General features: G+C 38.9%; 1 protein-coding gene across 3 annotated transcripts in view; it reads left to right on the forward strand.

Annotated features, from left to right (window-relative positions):
* CTNND2 (catenin delta 2) overlaps nucleotides 1-20,871 on the forward strand; it is a 933,243-nt gene that overhangs the window by 330,874 nt on the left and 581,498 nt on the right. For all 3 annotated transcript variants that reach the window (XM_053202070.1, XM_053202078.1, XM_053202077.1), the window contains exon 3: nucleotides 20,221-20,333. In XM_053202070.1, coding sequence (XP_053058045.1) covers nucleotides 20,221-20,333 — 113 coding nt within the window. The remainder of the gene's footprint in view (nucleotides 1-20,220; nucleotides 20,334-20,871) is intronic.

The raw sequence follows: 20,871 nt of genomic DNA on the forward strand, positions 1-20,871 counted from the left end.
CTACAGTGTGACAAATTCAGTGTACCAGGAGCATCTGGTACCCTATTCTTTATGACTGAAAATAAGCCTGCAAACTCGATACTGCACGTCCATTAAGACATTTCCCCAAATTGGGGAGAGGTGGAAGGGTGGCGACCATGGAAGGGATTTATTGGTCACAGTTCATTTTGCTCCAGTGTATGTAAACTATCTCAACAGTGGTACATTCATCAATGCTGCATTCCTACAAGTTCTCGCTGCATTCTCAGGATGCAAATATGGATATATTCCTTGTTAGACTGAGCTTAATTTATTCCCAGAAGAGGAATTTCAAAAAGAAAAAAAAATAAAAGGAAAAGAAACTGAATTTTCACAGCTTGAAGATAGGTTTATATTCATCTTTTGAAGTTGTTTTGGGAATGGATCACCCTGGAACGTTCAAGTCATGAAGCTACTTTAGTAAGGAGGGTATTTTTTTAATTGAATGCCTAGTCTTGTAAAAAATGAAAAGTAGAATCAGATCCCATTGTGCCATTTGGATTTAAACAAGTAAATGTAAGAATGTTCATGTTTTGTTGTCACTACCTAAGCAGTGAGGAAATGTAAAATGAAAGACTTGACTTGTCATTTATATATAGCTTGTCTACAGTATGTAAATGCATATTGCATACCTTATCAAGAATAGGGAAGACCATTGGGCTAGATGTCACTGTGTTATCATCTCTGCTATACCATTAGCTGAATAATCTTGAATTATTCACTTAAACTCTTTGATTGCTAGTTCCCTCCTCTCTGCACCAAAGAGTTATATTTCATATCCTATATTCTTCTCTGGGGCATTTGAAGATAAAATAATTAGAGTAATAATACAGCTGTTATTATTCAAAGACTAAAACCATTATACTATTACATTAGAGTACAGTTATAATAGTAACTCCCTCTTACCTGATGTCAGCGCTGTGGTGACCTCAAGCCCCTCAGTCAATGGTAGATGTGACATTGGCAATTAAAAACCACTCTGGAGGCAATGAGGTGAGCTCTGAAAGGCACATCAAAAAAAAATAATAATAAAGAAAGAAAAAAGGAAAAAAAACACACACACAGGAAAGAAATGTCAACAATATAAATGAAGCAGAAGAGAAATGAAACTATTTCTTTGGTTTTAGGACCCCATAACTGTGTCCAGAATGCCAGAGGACTTTACTGTGTCCACCTAATTATGAAAAAGCTCTGGAGGAGACAGGAACGTTTAGGGACAGGCAAACTAACATCCTAGCGGGACAATGCTTGTAATGTAACATGAGATTCAGGTCAACACTGGAGACCTTCAGATGTCAAAAGCCAGTTCAATGTTTTTATTTCCTTATCAAATGGGTTCAATAAAATTTCAAAGGATTTCTTAGTTGGAGTATGGAAACAGATGAAGTGGTGCATCACATTTAATGGATGAGGAAAATCAGGATCGTTGTTGAATATTAACCTGTTATTTAAGTCACAACTTCCAACCTAATTTGCCTGATATTCTCTCCAGTCCTGCACACCAGTCAAACCACACTCTAATTACTCCCTGAAACACTTACATACACCTTCAATATTTGTCTAATTCTATGCCTTCATTCATGCTGTTGCTTCCACTCATAATGCTTTTCCTCAACCTTTTCACACAGCCAACCACTAACCTCTCATCGTCCACCTCGGGTGCCACCTTCTGTATGTGCCATTATCCTTGATGTTCTTCACCTCACCCTCTCCCATCTTCCCTAACTGGATGTTGCCTTTGAAATTAATTTGTATCCATCTCATCACAATTTAGCATTTTACTTTATATTCTGTTTAATTATATACAGATTTCAACTCTTTTGCTAGACTTAAAACTATCAGCAAAATCTCTGTTAGGGTTCTCCACAGAGAGAGAGAGAGAGAGAGAGAGAGAGAGAGAGAGAGAAAAGCAATTGAATATATGGAGATATATAGAAAGTTTTATTATGAGGTCAGGATGAGATGATTGTAGAAGCTGAGAAGTCCCACAATCTGCCGTGTGCAAGCTAGAGGCCCATGAAACCTGATGGTACAGTTGCAGTCCAAACTCAGAGAACTGAGAACGAAGGGAGTCCATGATGTAAGTTGGTTTGGTCTGAGTCCAAAGGTCTAGACAACCAGGAGTGCCAGAGTCTAAGGGCAAAAGAAGATGGATGTCCTAGCTCCCATGGAGAGACCAGACTTGCTTTTCTTCTACCTTTTGTTCTATTGAGCCTCTCAACTGATTGGATGATTGATGCCCACCAGAATTGGTAAGAGTGATCTTCTTAGTCTACTAAGATTCAAATTCCAGAAACACCATCATAGACAATGTAAGAAAGAATGTTTCTCAGTGATTTGGGCATTCCTTAGCTGAGTCAAGTTACGTAAAATTAACCATCGTAGGATCCATACCTGAGCTAATTTTGTACCCATGTCTTTGTCATCCAACACCTTATAGAACGCTTTGCCCCTAAATATTTGTTGTCCTACTGCTACTTTATTCGTTCATTCAATTAATGTGTATTTGGCGCCTAGTGTGTGGTTGGTATTAGAGATCTGGATTAGAAAGGTATCAGTATTTTTCTGCCTGGGAATTTAGCATTATAAAAATAGGAACTCCAAAATAATGGGTTCTTGTGGTATGCTGGCAGTCAAGAAAGTGTTGATGGCTTAATCCTCACCTATGGTTGCTTTTAGTGAGAAGACAGTATTCCTTTTGCATTTTATCTGTGTACCAGAGAAATCTGATATTGTAGCACTGAAGAGATACTAAGCAGTAATGTCCGCCATACTACTGGAGATAAACTTTGATTTCTAGGGATCTAATGACAGAACTCCTTGGAACTTTGGAGCCAGTGAAGATACTTAAGTCATCTCCTCATCCTGAAAAACTGAAATGGCACTCAGCTCAAAGAACTACCAGTAAAATTCATTAGGGATTTTTATGTTAGGAAGATGGTAAATCGTGGGAAAATTGATTATTTTGCCATACAAGTGTTACAGCATGAAAGTATATGAAGATGCTGATTTTATAATTGAGGGGTCTTTTTTAATGTAGATTTTACAGTTTGTCAAGAGAACTTTGGAGGCTAGGTCAATACAAAGCAAATATTTCCTGGGGCACCTGGGTGGCTCAGTAGGTTAAGCGTCTGACTTTGGTTCAGGTCATGATCTCACAGTTTGTGAGTACGAGCCCTGCATCTGGCTCTCTGCTGTCAGCACAGAGCCCGCTTTGGATCCTCTGTCTCCCTCTCTTTCTGGCCCAACCCTGCTTGCATGCTCTCTCCCTCAAAAATAAATGAAAACATTTATAAAGCAAGTATCTCCTGAAGCTTTTCTCAGAATCAGAAAAGTGTTCTTTCTTACTCTGTAAAGTATTATATTCTTTCTTTTCTTGATGGCCCAGCAAAGGGATAATATCTTTTGAACTTGGGAGTAACTAGTTTACTAGTGACTAGTAACTAGTGTGCTAATTTGTATGTAATTAGTATACAGAGTATTTAATTATAATTAAACTATAGTAAAGTGTGGAAGAAAATGTGAGAGGATTAAGTTTTAACTATTTTAGGTTATGTCTGTAATTTCAAATTAATAATACTATATTAACTTGCAAAAGCCTATGTTCTGTGTAAACAAAAAAAGTGTGAATAGAGACTGCCAGTCAGATTCTCAACACATTCCGTTCCTCAAGTCGATATCAAGACTTAGTAGAGATATCGTGATGCGTGTGATAATAAATATTTCTCCTAATGTTACAGAGTATTGAGCTATTGAAGGGTTAAATGTTAAGAATTATTAATTTTCATTTTTAGTAAGTAAGGAGTCACTGAAAGGTTCTAAGTAGATGAATAACAGAATCACATTCATTAATATTTTAAGGACAGCTTTTTACTATATTGTGGAGAGCAGACTGAAGGCAGGTATGAACAGGGGCAGACACTCTAAAAATGAGTTGGGTTTTGCAGGCGTGTGTACACGACTGCCCACTGACACCCTGTGTGGGGTAGAATCGGAGTGGTGGCAGTGGAGATAGTGGGCAGATTGGAGAGGTAGAATTGGGAGCTACAAGTCTGTTCTCATATCCAATGTGGGTTTTCCCCCCACACCAAGCAGTTACCTACTACCACCTGGGTGTCCCACAATTCTGACACTCTCTACCTGGAGATAGCATCAGATCCCACAAGTGAAGATTCAGTCCCACAGCCGCTCCCCCGGCTACACATACACTTCACATGCCAGTGGCAAATCCAGGTTGTCACGTGTCCCTCCAGCCAACCCATCAGCTGTAGATTGGGTTCCAGTAATTTACTAGAGCTGCTCTTAGAACCCAGAGAAGCATTTTACTTACTAGAGTATTGGTTTCTTGTAAAAGGATATACCTCATGAGCAGCCAGCTGGAAGTGATGCATAGGACATGGTATGGGGGAGGAGCTCAGCGCTTCCATGTTCTCTCTGAGTGCACCCCTCTCCCCAAATCTTCATGTGTTCACCAACCTGGAAGCTCTTTGAACCTCATGATTTTGGGTTTTTTATGGAGGCTCCAGTATGTAGGCACAAATGATTAAATCATCAACCACTGATGACTAAACTCAATCTTTAGTCCCTCTCCCCTTTCTGGACACCCTGGGGTATGGGACTGAAAGCCCAACACTCAAATTACATTGCTGGTTCTCCTGGCCACCGACTCCCCATCTTTTGGGGTGGTCCCGAATTTCACTAACATAACAAAAGACACCTTTGTCATTCTTAGCACCTAGGTAATTTCAAGGGTTTTAGGAGCTATGTGACAGAAATGGGACTGAAGAACAAATATATTTCTTATTATAAATCAAAGTATCACAGTGGTATTTAATGACCTATTGTGCACATCTGGGGAGAATAAAGTCCAGAATCATAAACAAATTTGGGGACTAGGTAACTTGGGTAAATGATGGTACCATGGACTAAGATAGGAAAACAACAGAATGAGAACAGGTTTGTAGGTTGTCTGTGATGTCAGTTTTGGACATGAACCTGTGGATTTTCTAGAGTGGGTGCCGTGGACAGTTGTGTACCCACCATTATTGGTTATTGAAGCTGTGAGGATTGGTGAAATTATTTGGACAAAAATCTAAGAAAATAGAAATTTAAAAGAATCCCAATGAGAAGAGTAGCTTGAGAGAGTAGGAGGCATCCACAGAGAAGAAGAGCAGCCAGAGAGGTGGGAAGGAAGGCAGGGAGGTGTGTATTGAAAACCATAAGAAGAATTTGTTTCAGGAAGAAAGGAGAAGCCAACAAAGTAAAATGCTAACAATAGGTTACAATACTGGTGGCATATGGTAATGAGAGCATATATAATTATTCCATTGGTACGAATATTTAGCTATTCAAATTTCAACAAAGCATTGAGTGAGAAAGGATAAATATTGGCCTTTGTCACTCAAACATTTCTATTCTAAATAGAATTATTACTATAATTCTTATTCTGTAATTCAAGTTAGTTATACAAAAGACATACAGTATGGGGGGAAGAGCAAGCACAATTCATGGAAAAATATCATAGAAATTTTGCATTGGAAATGCCACAAAAGTATCTTTTATATTTTATTTTTATATTCCTTCTTTTATATTCCTTCAGATCCCTTAATCAGTGTGCTTTAGGCATGCACGCTGTTGCACACTTTCTCATATTGACCCAAACATTATTTTTTGAGGTCAGACATTAAGTCATCCATCCATCCACCCATCCACCCATCCACCCATCCATCCATTCATCATTTATTGAGAGTGCTATATATTAGGTGAGAAGAAGATGATAATGTAAAGGCATGACCCCTGCCACCAAGACATGTATGTGCTAAGACAGAAGACAAGTATGTAATTAAGTTAATTCAATAAAACATTGTTGTACTATGAGAGTGGTGGTCATTTCTTGTCATGGGTAGGGGGTGAGGGTGAGGCCAGGAATGTACTCATACAGAACAGATGATAATTAAATGAATCAATGTTGGGATTCAACACCATAAAACTGAAAGGCAAAAGCATATTTCCTAAACTAAGGAACAGAGGAACGGTGGGGAAGAGGAACTGGATATTTGGAGCAATGGTCGTAGAGTCAGCACATGCAAAATCCGTTGGAGGAGATGCAAGTCATTGATCTTGTCAGAGCCTAGTGTTTTGGTACTTCCTCTTTTACTCTTTAAATATTGGAAGGCTGCTCTCTCCACTGTGGTGTAAACATAGACAAAGCTGTTGGAGCATAGCTTCTTATCGTCGTCCTTGCCCTCACAGGGTGTATATGAGTTTCAAAGTGGCACTCTTACAAGTTAAGGATCATTATTAGAAGGAAATATTTCAGTTGTACTGTGAACTTGAACACAACAATAAGTATAATTCTTCCAGTGGTTGGACATACTCATCCCAGTATTTTATTTCTAGAAAGGCAAGGAAAACTAAGAAGAGAGTATGAAATGGTACAAACTTCAATAAGGAAGTTTGTATTGTTATTTTGGCTGGATTGTTCCCGATTCTATAGCCTCCATTAAAATGGTGGGAACAAATAATCCTAGATTTTTGAGGCAGTGGAGTTCTGAACAGTTAGAGCTGGCCTTTGAGTTCTACTCCTGCCTGATCTTTGGGGAAGCTCCTGACATTTTTAAGTTTGAAATGTCTCAGACAATAAAATGCCTTATTGGATCAGTGTGAGGAATGAATAATTAATGCATGTAAGCAATTAACAGAGTATGATACATGGTAAGCAAATACTTACAATCTTGATTGCCATTATTATGTGCTACTATAATAAATAGAGTAGTCATTCCTAAACAGATATGGGCATAAAAATTACTAGTAGAAGCTTTTCAAAAGGTACATGGTAGGGCCCCATTACCTTTACATTTTTATTCTGTAGTTCTGGGTTATGTATTAGGTATTTTCAAAGTTCTAGAAATAAAAATGAAAAAAAAAAGAGGGGCACCAAGGTGGCTCAGTTGATTGAGCGTCCAGCTCTTGATTTTGGCTCAGGTCATGATCCCAGGGTCATGGGTTCAAGCCCTGCATCAGGCTTTATGCTGAGCATGGAGGCTGCTTGAGATTCTCTCTCTGTTTCGCCTGCTCACGTGCTCTCTCTTAGATAAATAATATGGAAAAAAGTTCTAGAAATTATCATGTTATAGTTAAGAGTCACCAATATAATACCATCACTAATTTTTTGAATGAAACTTAGTGGATTTTTACATCATTTTAAACTACCAAGAACTATGGCCTTCTTTATTTCATGGAGTCTTGTCATTTAGGTGACTTAAGTAAACTGTGGTAAACATGCTTTATTCGGATTACAAAGCATTTGGTAAAATGTCAGAACAAAGCAGATAGAATTCTGCAGCTTGAAGGAGTTGGTCAGAAAGAGGCATTTCTTCATGTTTTTATTTTATTGAAGCCGTTCTGGAAAGATGCCTATGATTTTGCTTCAGGGTGCTGATTCCTGTCATCTGCTGTCTTGCTAGGTGACCCAGAATGACACTGTGGTTGTTTAAAACATTAATCTGTCAGTTTTGTAAATTTCCATGGACAGCTCTTTGCCATAGTTTTTGACTCATCAGTGAGGTCTACACCGCGTTACAGTTGACATTGATTTGTTCCATTCCATCCTGACATCATGGCTTTGTTCTTTCCAGATTTGTTGGACACTTTGCTGTAGGCTTCCTATCATTACCCTGTCATGTGTGCCACCATCCCTTTGATTTGGCTTCAGAACATGTCTCAGTGGGATGAAATTGAGTTTGTGGCTATGAAATCAACTCATTCATGTGAAACAGGAATTAAAAGTGATGTGGGGGGAAAAGGTCACCTAAGATTATCTGATGGTATAAATCCTTGATGGACACAGGGCTGGGGGGCACTGGGAAGCAAAACCTCATCTACACAGTGGAAAAAGGACACGAGCTAGAATACGGTCCTGGAAATCACTGCATCCTAGGGCCTGAAGAGAGATGCAGTGATCTTCCATTCTGTCATTTTATATAGAACTAGCAAGGTTGCATTAGCATTGATGCTTCTGAGAATGAGGCCTTAGAACCTGGTGTGGGATATGGTTAGGCTTGGGTAAGGAGTAGGAGGACCAACCAGTGTAACTTACAATAATCTTGCTGAGAGCGCCCCTCAGATGGTAGGTACAAAGGCCAAGGACATTTGAGGTTCACTCATACTGTGGTTTGTACTCCTTGGCTCTGAAGTTTCTGATTTCTTTTAGAAAAGGAACTGACCTCCAAGTAAAAAAGGTAAATGGAACTCTGGCATTAATATCTGCTCCCTTGCCAAAGTGGACTTTTTAAAAGGGATAACCCCATAAACATCTCACCGAGTTTGCGTGGCCATCAACTCAAAATTATTTCACATGCCATGAAGAAGGCCACAGTGCTTCTGATCAAACTAGAATACACTTTCAAATATAAGTCATCCCAATTCAAGAGCGAATAAACCCAGAAGCATTAAAAGTGAAGTCTTAGAACTGATTAAACATGGTTCATAGACAAAGTGGTAAATAACTTATCATATCTAAGAAAATGAGTTCTAAACAGAAGAAGTAAAAACATAGGCTAATTTATAAGGAAAGTCTTGGAAAGGTTTGTAAGAGTGGGGACATGGGGTATGAAGTATAGTTCTACAAACAGGAGATTGTTTGCAAATCTGTTTAAATATCAATTGACCCCCAAGTCCCTGACCCTACCATACACCAGATGACTGTTCCTCTCCCACGTTGGCAAACACTAGAGGTGTAATATCTGGAGGGGATGAAATTAGAGTCTCTTAACTCAGGGGCATGAGGAAGAGTGAGTGATAAAGTCGGTATTGAAAGTTGACTGGGAGTAAGTGAAATTTTACTTACTAAATTTTGAGCAACCCCCCCCCACCCTGCCGCCAGCCTCTACCCCTAGACAGTTTTCAGAACAGGGCAGCCACATGTGTATACTCAAAGATGGAGCTTGAGAGAGCCATCTTTGGGAGTTCTGCATGGACACACCCACTGATTCTCCTGGAAGAGCACAGATAACCAGCTTGTTTCACCAAGGGTCTGATCAGCTCTCTGAACGCCCTCTCAAATAGAAGAAGCCTGCCAGGGAATTTGATATGTTCGAAAGCCTAGAACATGAAAGAAAGACTCTAAAACAAATGGAAAATCATTATAAAATAGGAAGTATGCAAAGAGAAGAAAACATAATATTAACATCATGGAGAGAGGAAAAAAAGATTTCACATAAAATAAAACATTGGATGATAATTAAAAGAAAGGTTCAGAGAACAAAAATGAGGTCTTAGAAATTTAAAGTATAATAATATATTGACACTGATGATGATTAAATTGAGGAAACTTCCCAGAAAGTAAAAGCAAAACATAAAAGAGATGGGGAACTAGAAAAGAAATAGATTTAAATAAGAAACTTAGTCAACTGATGTATATAACATCTGAAGAGTTAAAAACACAAAAACAGCAACAAGAAAATTTTTTCTATTTTTTTTAATGTTTTTTAATTTTTGACAGAGTCAGAGTGCAAACGGGGGAGGGGCAGAGAAAGGGAGACACAAACCAAAACAAGCTCCAGGCTCCAAACTGTCAGCACAGAGCCCGACGCGGGGCTTGAACTCACGAGACATGAGCTCATGACCTGAGCTGAAGTTGGATGTTTACCTGACTGAGCCACCCAGGCACCCCAAGAAAATTTTTTTTCAAGGGAGAAAAGCATGAAGAAATTTTTAATAGAGTTATACAATTGCCTAGAACTGAACAATGTAAGTTTCTGGATTGAAAGGTCCCACTAAAGGTCCTGAAAATGTCTCACATTTCAGGACTAAAGGTCCTGAAAATAGACATATCACAACAGAATTTTAGAACACTAGGGACCAAGAAAAGATACAAGTTTTCTGGGAAGAAGTAAAAGCAGATTTCACGCAAAAAATAATAAAAATTTATAATGTTTCACACTTTTCAACAGCCACACTGGAAGGCAGGAGATAATGAAGTGCTAGCTGAAAATTCTAAGGGAAAATTATTTCCGACCTAGAATTCTCTACTTCTGTAACTAGTTTTAGAACTAAGTTTGAGAGTAGAATAAAAACATATCAGATATGCAAGATCTCAAAAACCTGCCTCCCACTCTCTCTTTCTCTCTGGAGAGACATTTTCTACCAGAAAAGGAAACAAAGTAGGAAAACGAAATAGCAGGTCTAGAAAGAGGGAACCCACATAAGAGAAGGCCGGAGGAGATCCCCAGCTTGAAGGTGAAGGGAGGGTCCAGGATGACCACTGTGTAAAGAGGCCAGATTAGAACAGGTTGGAAGACACCAGAAGAGAGTTTTTTTCAATGGATAGAACTGATATGTTCTTTCCTGTGTTGGATTTATTGAGAGAAGTTGATATCAAGCAAGGGAAGTTTTTGGTTGGATTCATGGTAAGTACATAGACAGCTGAACAAGTGAACAGTAGTAACAAAAAAGACAAGCCATTCATTTAGAGAAAACAAAATGTTTGATATTGGTGTTAAGAAAGCCATGGTATGAAGCATGTGCATTTTGATATTGTTCTACTGAACATCAAAGTTTAAAATATGTAGAGAACATGGGGGAAGATGGGCAAAGGGTCAATGCATGATGGCAGATGGGGAAATGGAGCTGAATCCTTGTCTTCTGTGGGAAATCAGTTGATGATGCCTATAACCAAAAATTTCAGGAATAATAATATTTGAAAGTTAATGGAGATTTGGATATAGAAATCAGTAAAGGAGTTAAAAGTGCATGACTCTGAAGAAGAGAAAATGAGAAGGTGGAATTGCTGCTGGTTTTCAAACTTGATCAAATATTTTACCCGCTTCAATTTGTACATATGTTTTTTTAATTTTTTTTTCAACGTTTATTTATTTTTTGGGGGACAGAGAGAGACAGAGCATGAACGGGGGAGGGGCAGAGAGAGAGGGAGACACAGAATCGGAAACAGGCTCCAGGCTCTGAGCCATCAGCCCAGAGCCTGACGCGGGGCTCGAACTCATGGACCGCGAGATCGTGACCTGGCTGAAGTCGGACGCTTAACCGACTGCGCCACCCAGGCGCCCCTCAATTTGTACATATTTAGATGGATTTAACAATGACAGTTATTTTCCCTTATACAGTTAGAAATATAGATGACAATTAGATTATCTTTTTATATATAATTTTATATATCTATATTTTATGTCTGTTATTATATATTTATTATATATAAGGCATGTATAATTATGTAATATGTAAATAAGTATATTTTTATATATGTATAAAATCAAAGAGGCACTGATTAGAAGGAAAAAAGCAAAACAAAGAAAATTTAAACAAAAGAAACATCACCTAGATAAACCTTTAACAGCTCTTTTAAGGATCGCACAAGTTTATTGCAATTGATGAGCTGACTGAATTCTGAGAATAACACTATGATGAAATCATTTCATAGAACTGCTGATATTTTTTAAGTCCTATGGAAGTTTTCTCACCTTCACTTGTGACCAGGAAATGCCTTCTTTGAAAAAAAATACTTTGTAACAAACCATTTAGCAATTTCATTCCAGGGAACTTGATACCAGGATCTTGTGTCATTTGTTCACCCACATGCACCTAGTTCCAGTTACATATCCAGAGTTTTACTCACAAGATAAAATGATTACTTAGGACCTAGTCCCTTCCTTAAGAAGTAATCATAATACTGAAGAGATAATCATAATAAAGTACATAAAGTATGAGAACAAAAGTATAAACTGATTATCATTGGATCCCAAATTATAGCATTACAGACTCTTGAGAAGTGGAGATTAGAACAGCTGGCCATTAAAGGAAAGTAGACCTGTTGCCCATTAATAGGTTTTCCATTCCCATCTACGTTAACCTAACAGGCCTCACTTAGGAGACCCTGGGAGCCTTCACTACCATGGTCAAAACTATCAAATACCATCCCCTTTCTGCTCGTCACCTTCATGCCTACCACTGTTCTGTTGCAACATAAGACTGTGCAGGACCGCCATTTTGTGTCTTGGTAGGTGCCGGTCCTCATTCTACCTTACTCTTACAGGAGACGAGGTTGACGAAGAAGTCTTGATGCCTTAGGATCTGAAGTCCACACAAACAGTCTCAGAATATGTTCTGAGTCCATCTTCCCACTTCATGTGGTTGGCATGGTCAGTTTGAATCTTAAGTCATTGGATTCTAGCAATCAGATCTACTCTGTAGAAAATGTCTTCCACTGCCTAGAAGCTCATCCATCTTGTCCATTCTCCACTTCTGTCTAATCTCTTTTCTATCTTCTCATATTAGAAAAATCATGGCAGGGGCGCCTGGGTGGCTCAATTAGTTGGGTGACCAACTTCGGCTCAGGTCATGATCTCACAGTTTGTGAGTTCGAGCCCCACATGTCTGTGCTGACAGCTCAGTGCCTGGAGCCTATTTCAGATTCTGTGTCTCCCCCTCTCTCTGCCCCTCCCCTGCTCACACACTGTGTCTCTGTCTCTCAATAATAGATAATCATTTAAAAAAAATTGTTTTTAAAGAAAAATCATGGCAAATCTATATTTACTGAATTCACTATGCAGTCTAAAGTTTTCTACTTCCTTAAAGTTTATTTATTTTTGAGGGAGAGAAAACACTAGTGGGGCAAGGGCAGAGAGAGAGAGGGAGACACAGAATCTGAAGCAGGCTCCAGGTTCTGAGCTGTCAGCTCAAGTCAGGGCTCAAACCCACAACTGTGAGATTATGGCCTGAGCCTAAGTTCGACGCTTAACCAACTAGCCACCCAGGCACCCTTAAGGTTTTCCACTTCCTTAAATCTAGTTAGTATAGTCCCAATTTATGCAATGGTACATTGTTAAGTAAATTATTTATTGAAGGAATTAATAAAACTGTGTAAGTATGTGTTTTCTGATTTCATTTTTCACATTGAGTTAGCTAAGCCCCTTCAAGAGGCTTTATATGCTTTTATCCTCTTAAAAACATTTAATAAACTGTATTTAATTAAGTGGAATTAATTATTAATTAATTATTAATTTAGGCTCTTTAGGAAAAAGTTATAAACTATATGACAATTTTTCTTATAATACTAATGTGTTATGTGACCTAATGATGTGCTATTCTAGGAGTGAATATCATTTAGATCTGGCTCTTAGTAAATTTGAATGAACTCTGGTATCATATATCTGCTACTTTTATAAAATTTTATCTCTAAAATAAGATAATTTCCACAGAGTGGGGAGATTTAGGTTTTCTAACACTACTTAGCTTTTTCTTCAAACTTCTTTTATCAAAGAATGTCTTCTTTAATCTACATCCCAATGTTAATTCCCATGAAATACAATACAGTTTTATTTAAGCATTATTGATATTAAAAACTGGCTATATTTAATACACACAATTTGGTGAGTTTGGACATATGCCTACACCCACAATACCAACACCACAATGAAGGTAATAAGAATATCCATCACCTCCAAAAGTTTTTGCCCCATTTATTTATTATTTGTTTATTTATTTATTGGTGATAAGAACACTTAATATGAGATATGCAATCTTAACAAATTTTTAAGTGCACAACATTCTGTTGTTAACTATAGGCACTGTGTTCTAGCACATGGCTAGAACTTGTTCATCTTGTATAACTGAAACTTTGTAGCTATTGAACAACTCCCTATTTCCCCCACTCCCTAGCCTCTGGCAACCATCATCCTATTTTCTGATCCTACAAGTTTGACTGTTTCACACATCTCATATAAGTGGAGTCAGGTGCCTTTTGTCCTCTGTCACTGACTTACTTCACTTAGTATCCTGTCTTCTAGGTCCATCCATGTTGTTGCAGATGGTGCTAATTCATTCTTTTCTAAGGCTGAATGATGTTCCATTGTAGGTGTCTACCTAGTTTCTTTATCCTGCTGTCTGTTGTCCATTTAAGTGGTTTGCACATGTTGGCTCTCGTGAATAGTGCTACAGTGAACATGAGAGTGCAGAGATGTCTCGACTGTAGTTCTTTGGCCATATACCCAGGAGTGCAATTGCTAGATCATATGATAGTTCTATCTTTAATATTTTATGGAACCTCCATACTATTTTACATCATGGCTGCAACAATTTACATCCCCACCAAGAACAGCTAAGCATTCCGATTTCTCTACATCCTTGTCCAACTTGTTATGTTTTGTTTGCTTTGATAATAGTCATTCTAACAGGTACGAGGTGGTATCTCATTATAGTTTTGATTTGTATTTTCTTGATTAGTCATATTGAGCACCTTTTTATATACTTGTTGGCCATTTGTAGGTCTTATTCGGAGAAATGTTTATTCAAGTACTTTGTCCAATTTTTTTTCCCTACTGGGTTGAGCTCCTTCTGTATTTTGGAAATGAACTCCTTTAAATATTTTCTCCCATTCTATAGGTTACCTTCTCACTCTGTTGGCTATTTCCTCTGCTAAAAGGAAAGGAAGCATTTTAGTTCGGTGTAGTCCTGCTTGCCTAGTTCTGCTTTTGTTTCCTCTGCCTTTGGTGTCAATCACTTTTTCAAGCCTGGTTTACATCATCACTTCTGCAGTGAAACTGCCGAGAAGAAGGCCATGCTAGCGGTCTTTGTCCTGTAGTTCTTCCTCTATTTATTTTGCTGGCTTCTATTGTTCCTTCTACCCTCCAATCCCAAACCTTCAAAGATCTTTCTTTGCTCTTCTTATCTGTTCTTACAGTCTCCCCTTCACTGAACTAATTTAGTCCCACATATTCTCTTTCAGCCAGCATTACAAATTTCACTGAATATATCCACATTCTTTTATTTTTCCAGTTGATTTCTTGGCTACCCACCTGGCCTTGTCAACAACATTCCTGTCATGAATGCTCTTCTATCTATCTCAAAAGTCTTTCAGAAACCCATGGGGTTATTCATTCCTAAGAGGCCTGTTGTCCCTCCAAGCATGAAATCTAGTTAGAATTAGAGACTGTAATGTTTGCACCCACACTACAGTTCAAGTATCCCCAGTGGAGTGGAAGCTCACTAATTTTTGTGACAATGCCCTAGGTGATACCATGGAGGCTGTAAGGCCACACGAGTCTCTGAGTTTGAGAACAGGTCCAGCTCTTCTAGTTAATAATTCTAAAGTCTGTTTTCAATTCCAGGCATAAAAACCACACTAAACTCTGCATAGGTCCTGAGAGCTCCCAACCCCCGTGATGTGCTGTGAGAAGAACAGCCCCCCTTCCCCATGAGCTTGAGGCCCTTTGGTTTGCGGTAAAGTAGGAAATGACTGTAATATGAGCGCTAGGCTGGAGGACATTTCAGAACCTGGTCTCTAGAGTTCAGAGAAATAAAAACTCTTTAAATGACGAGTCTTAATATGAATGTGAGTGAAATTCATAGTTTATATTGGCATCACATGCCCACCATGTTAATGGACTGCTATGGCCTCTAAAACAAAAGAATTGACAATAAGTGGAAGATGTCATCTACCCAATATTAGGTAGCTTCTTCAATTAATTACCCCTTGTCTATGTCCAGATCTCCTAAACGCCATTCTTTAGCTCATTCTCTTTGCTCCTTTTGAAAGAAGAAATTTTTTTTTTCCTGGCCAAGGCTAATAAGCCTTTCACCTTAATGAACGTTTTTGTAAAATGAGAGGAAAAAAAACCCAGAATCTAGGAAATAGCGGTGTGATGATGTTTACACAAGGTAATACGTGTAAAGCATTTAGCTCAGTGCAGATACATACATATATCTAACAGGTGTTTATTGAGTAACTTCTGTGTGCCCGGACTGCTCTAGACACCAGATGCATTGGCAACACAGCACAAAAAAATTCCTGGTTTATACATGGTTCTAGAAATAAAGTACTCAATAGTGAGCACTTGATAAAAAATTGTGTCCAATTTTATTCTTATGTTTTGTGCTGTTACGTTAATAAAACATAGGATTGTAGATGAAGAAGAGAAACTTCCTTGCTCCTTGAGGGCCTTAACATTTACTATGTACTCCTTAGCAAAGCACAGGGGAAAATTCACTTAATTACTTCCTTGGTTCATATACACGATGACAAAGTAAACATTTATTGAATGGACCTTTTAAAAAGGCAACATATTGATACCGTTGCCTTAATAAAGAAAATGTCAGTTCAGTTAAAAAGTCATCAGGTAAATAAAACAAACAAGTAACCCAAAGTAGCCATCTATTTTTAATAATAGTGAACAACATTGAAGAGAATGTGCAAACGCATAAGTATTTGCTTGGTTAGTAGCTCGTTGACTGGGAGTTTTAAGATAAGGCAGAAAATATGCATTTACAAATCAAGCATAGAGGAAACTTGTTAATTCTTAAAAACCTTGCGACTTTCAGGTGAGATAGACTAACAGGGCCCGGCAGTACCTTCCCACCTGAAACAACACATCACAGAGAATATGAAACACCAACTTTCAGGACTCTGAACTTTAGGCAGTGAAGAAAGGTGGTTCGTAAGAGACTCAGAACAAATACACTGGGTGCACAATTTCCCCAGCTACAACAGTGTAGAAAGGGGGACCCATGGGGCGCCCGGGTGGCTCACTAGCATAAGCATCTGACTTGACTTCAGCTCAGGTCGTGATCCCACATTTCATGAGTTCGAGTGCCATGTCAGTCTCTGTGCTGACACTGCACAGCCTGCTTGGGGTTCCCTCTCCCTCTCTCTCTGCCCCTCCCCTGATTGCGCGCTCTCTCTCTCTCTCTCTCAATCTTAAAAAAGAAAAAAAAGATGGGGGGGTACCCAGGCAGAGCCCAGAGAACTCCCTGCACTGGGGAGACAGTGCGGACAGTCCATGGAGGTAAAGGTAACTAGAATTTGTGGGGCAAAGTAGAAGGAGGGCGATCACCGCTCAGAACAAGAACCCTGGAGATCTGCAGAGGGTCCACTTGTGCTATTCAGCTGAGACCTGAGAGCCTGCATATGTAAAAGGAAACCACCAGGGGGCAGGGAAGGAACCATCTGAGAGGATGGGAAGAAACAGTACCTGGGGCTCACCTGGGGCCAGGAATATGTGTCCACACTGACCAGCCGAACTGGGAAACCCATGATCCATTGGATGTTGAGTACTTGGAAGGATCTGCCCAGGTAAAGGAGTACTTAGCCCTAGACCAAATGCTGCTCTGTCACCCCTAACAAAGCTGAGCTGCAAGACTCAAGTGTATCCAATTGCTTCCAAGTAGTTGTGCCCCCAAACAGGCCTTAAAATACCTGTAAGGAATATTAAGATATTCAGCACACAAGGGGGAAATTCAAAATGCGTTATGTTTTATGAAAGATCACCATACCATACAGACATCACCCAGTGCTCATCCCAAGAAGTGCCCCCCTCAATGCCCATCACCCATTTTCCCCAACCGCCTACCCAGCGATGAATCACCAGAATCTACCCCCGATACCGTATGTTAGCCAACTTGACAATACGTTGTATTTATGAATTTTTAAAGATAAAAAAAAGTGAAAATTGAGATAAAAAATGTAAAACAAACAAAAAAAGATCACTATACCTGACAAGAAGCAGAAATAGGGCCTGTACTCAGGAGAAAAGTCAAGCAGTTGGAATTGACACAGGTGCTAGAAATTAGCTAATCAAGACATTAAAACAGGTTTTATATGCGTATTTCCTAGATTTCTAAGTTAAAGAGACATGGAAAATCTACAAGAGACCCGAGGGAAACTTCTTGGGATGTTTGATTCATCAATGTTGGAGATAAAAGTATACTCTACAGGATTAATGGTGGATTAGACATTGCAGAGGGAAAGATTGATTAACTCGACAACCAAAGGACACTGTTCAAAATGAAACACAGAGTGAGGGGAAAAAAGGATTTTAAAAATAAAACAAGAATCCATGAGCTGTGGGGCAATTCCACATGATCTAATGTATACTTGGTTATTGTCACTGAAGGAGGGGTGTTACTGGGGAAAACAGAAAAGAAATCGAGGAATTAATGACTAAAATTTTCCCAGATTTGATGGAAATGATAAATCCACAGATTTATCCAGGAAGCCCAGTGAATCCCAAGCGTAAGAAACATGAGGGAAACTACATCAAGGAGCATTATGATCACGTTGTTCAGAACCAGTGATAAAGAGAAAATCATAAAAGGCAGAGAAGAAAGACACTGGATACACTAAGAACCAAATACGCAAATAACAGAGGCTTTTTTTTTTTTGTCAGAAACAATGTGAGAGGACAAATGCCTTACAAAAAAACGAGGGCAAAATAACAACTCTTGTTAGGCACATAAAGCTGAGAGAATCCACCGAAAGAACTGCATTCCAAGAAACACTGAAGGAAGTCTTTCAGACAGAAGGAGAATAATGCCACATGGAAATAAAGATCTACACACAGAGATGAGAAGCTCTAGAAATATGTGACTCTGTTTGCAAGGCAGCTGACATAACGAATTTCCACGTAGAGGCACCAGGGTGGCTCAGTCGGGTTAAGCATCTGACTCTCAGTTTTGGCTCAGATCATGATCTCATGGTTTTGTGGGTTTGAGCCCCACAACGGGCTGTACTTTGGCAGCATGGATCCTGCTTGGGATTCTCTCTCTTTCCCTCTCTCTCTGCCCCTCCCCTGCTCACGCTCTGTCTGTCTCTCTCAAAATAAACTTTAAAAAAATAATACTGAATCTCCATGTGCCTATGAAGAATGCTACATGATCTTTAAATATTGTTTTTCACGTGTTATCAATCCAAAGGTATAACTTGGTTTTCTGTTACACAGACAGATGCAGGATAAAATATAAAGCCTGGAAATGAAAATCTTCTGGAATCTGTGTATTTCTGTGGAAAGGAACTGCCAAAAAAAATTAAAATAAAAAAAAAGTAAAACTTGCTGGAAGAAGCAGTGGAGGTTAGGTACACAAAAATGCATTTTGGTAGAGGTCTTGGTTTTTTGTCCTTATGAATCATCTTTGCCATCCTTCAGAACATGTAAGAATAAAGATTTGAGCTCCCATAACATGCTTCCTCAGTTTTAGCACCTTAAAGGAAAAGTTGAGCTCTCATTTGTAAAGTGTCTCTTGGTTCCCCAAAATAATGTTGTTAACAGAAAAGAAATCTCCTGTGGAAAAGGCCAAGGGCATTTTTAATATGTATGGAGGACACGCCAGATCCCGCTTTTTACAGGTATCCCCCAAGAATGTCCCAGGGTAGCAAATAAAATAAATGCAACTTTTATGGGAAGACACATCTCTGCGATGTGGCGAGTTATAATTCTTCCAAACTAACCTGTATTTTCAGTATTCTCCAGCATTTTTGTTTTCCCCTACCCAAAACATAACTGTGCAGATAACTTATATTTTACAGAAATTAAATGTGACCTTGTAAAAACTTTTCCTGAAATTTTTAGTGAAAATATATGCTTTGCTATAATTATGTTTAGTAAAAAACTTAAGTGCATGGGAAAATATAATGCAAAGGTGAAAATGTGGTACAAAAGTCCTATAATTGGAAGAGCTAAGATCCTTGATGCACTGATTGAATCATTTTTCGTTAATGTTGATCCTTTAACAGTGGATTTCAGGCATTCTTCAAAGCATTCTTCATTGGTTTAATTGGTTTTTTTTTAAGGTGATACAGCAAATATCTCAAAAGATACTCATTTAGTAATTAGGTTGTATAGGATCAGTATCATTGCCTTTCTCCTGGAGTTTAAAGCCTACAGAAGTATAAGCATTATTTTTCTTCAGTCTACAATATATGTAAGTGATATTACGATCAAGTTAACAGAGAGGCAGCTAGAACCCAATAGGGAATAAACACAGTACTCCAAATGATAGAAAAATTGTTTCTTTTAACATTTCATGGAATGTTACAATTTTAATGGAGGAAGTATTAATATCCATTGGGTGCTGGCCACCAGCCAAAGAATAATTTTTCATGGGCGGGCTCATTTAATCCTCACCCCGACTTTATGGAATAAGTATTGTAAGCCCATTTTACAGGTGATGAAATCGATATAAGAAAGATTAAATAACTTACTCAAGGCCCTACAGCCAGCAGGTGCCAGGACTGAGATCTGAACTCAGCTCTGTCCGAACTGCCAACCCTTCTTGGGTTTCACAACAGCATCCTCTGCTTCTCCTATTTGACATCTTGATAAATTGCATTTTCCCCTTGACCATCATGTCACTTTGATAGGAATTCCCCTTTGCAAATAGATGATAGAACTCATCTCTTTGGTGGTTTTATTTCAGGAATTACAGTTTGAGAGACTGACCCGAGAGCTGGAGGCAGAACGCCAAATCGTAGCCAGCCAACTGGAGCGATGCAAGCTGGGATCAGAGACGGGCAGCGTGAGCAGTATCAGGTACTGGGCACGCTGCCTCCTTACAGTTCTGGGCTGTGAGCTGCCAGTGAAAGTAGAGTGTGGTGTTTGTCTTCTCCTCACAAACCTGGCAGTGGAACGGAACAGTCCGTCGGATGTGGGAAGGGAATTGTAACCGATCTGATTTAAGATGTTCAAAAGGTGTCTGAAATGGCCTGATTTGTACTTGAAACTCCTTTAACAGAATTAACACCTGCCCCGGATGCAAATGGCGCATAATTGTCCATAAAGGAAGGCTCTGCATGCAGTCAGCTTGCTGGAAATCAGATTCCACAGCACAGTCTCTCAGTCTGGTTCTCTTTTCCTAGATGATCCAGAGTTGCAGGTTCCTGAAGGGAAAGGGAGAACATTTTGGTGTAACCTGTATTGTTTGCTAATATATGATGCTAAAGTGTGAAATCGCACCTCGGTTATCAACCACACAGGCAATTCTCTTGGGTAGAACGATTTCAAATTCATAGATAGAAGAGTTATTCAGTTAGCGGCTGGTTTGAGGTTCCAGAATGTCTCAAAACAAGAC

This window comes from Acinonyx jubatus, chromosome A1, assembly GCF_027475565.1.
Source record: "Acinonyx jubatus isolate Ajub_Pintada_27869175 chromosome A1, VMU_Ajub_asm_v1.0, whole genome shotgun sequence".
Taxonomy (NCBI): Eukaryota; Metazoa; Chordata; class Mammalia; order Carnivora; family Felidae; genus Acinonyx; species Acinonyx jubatus.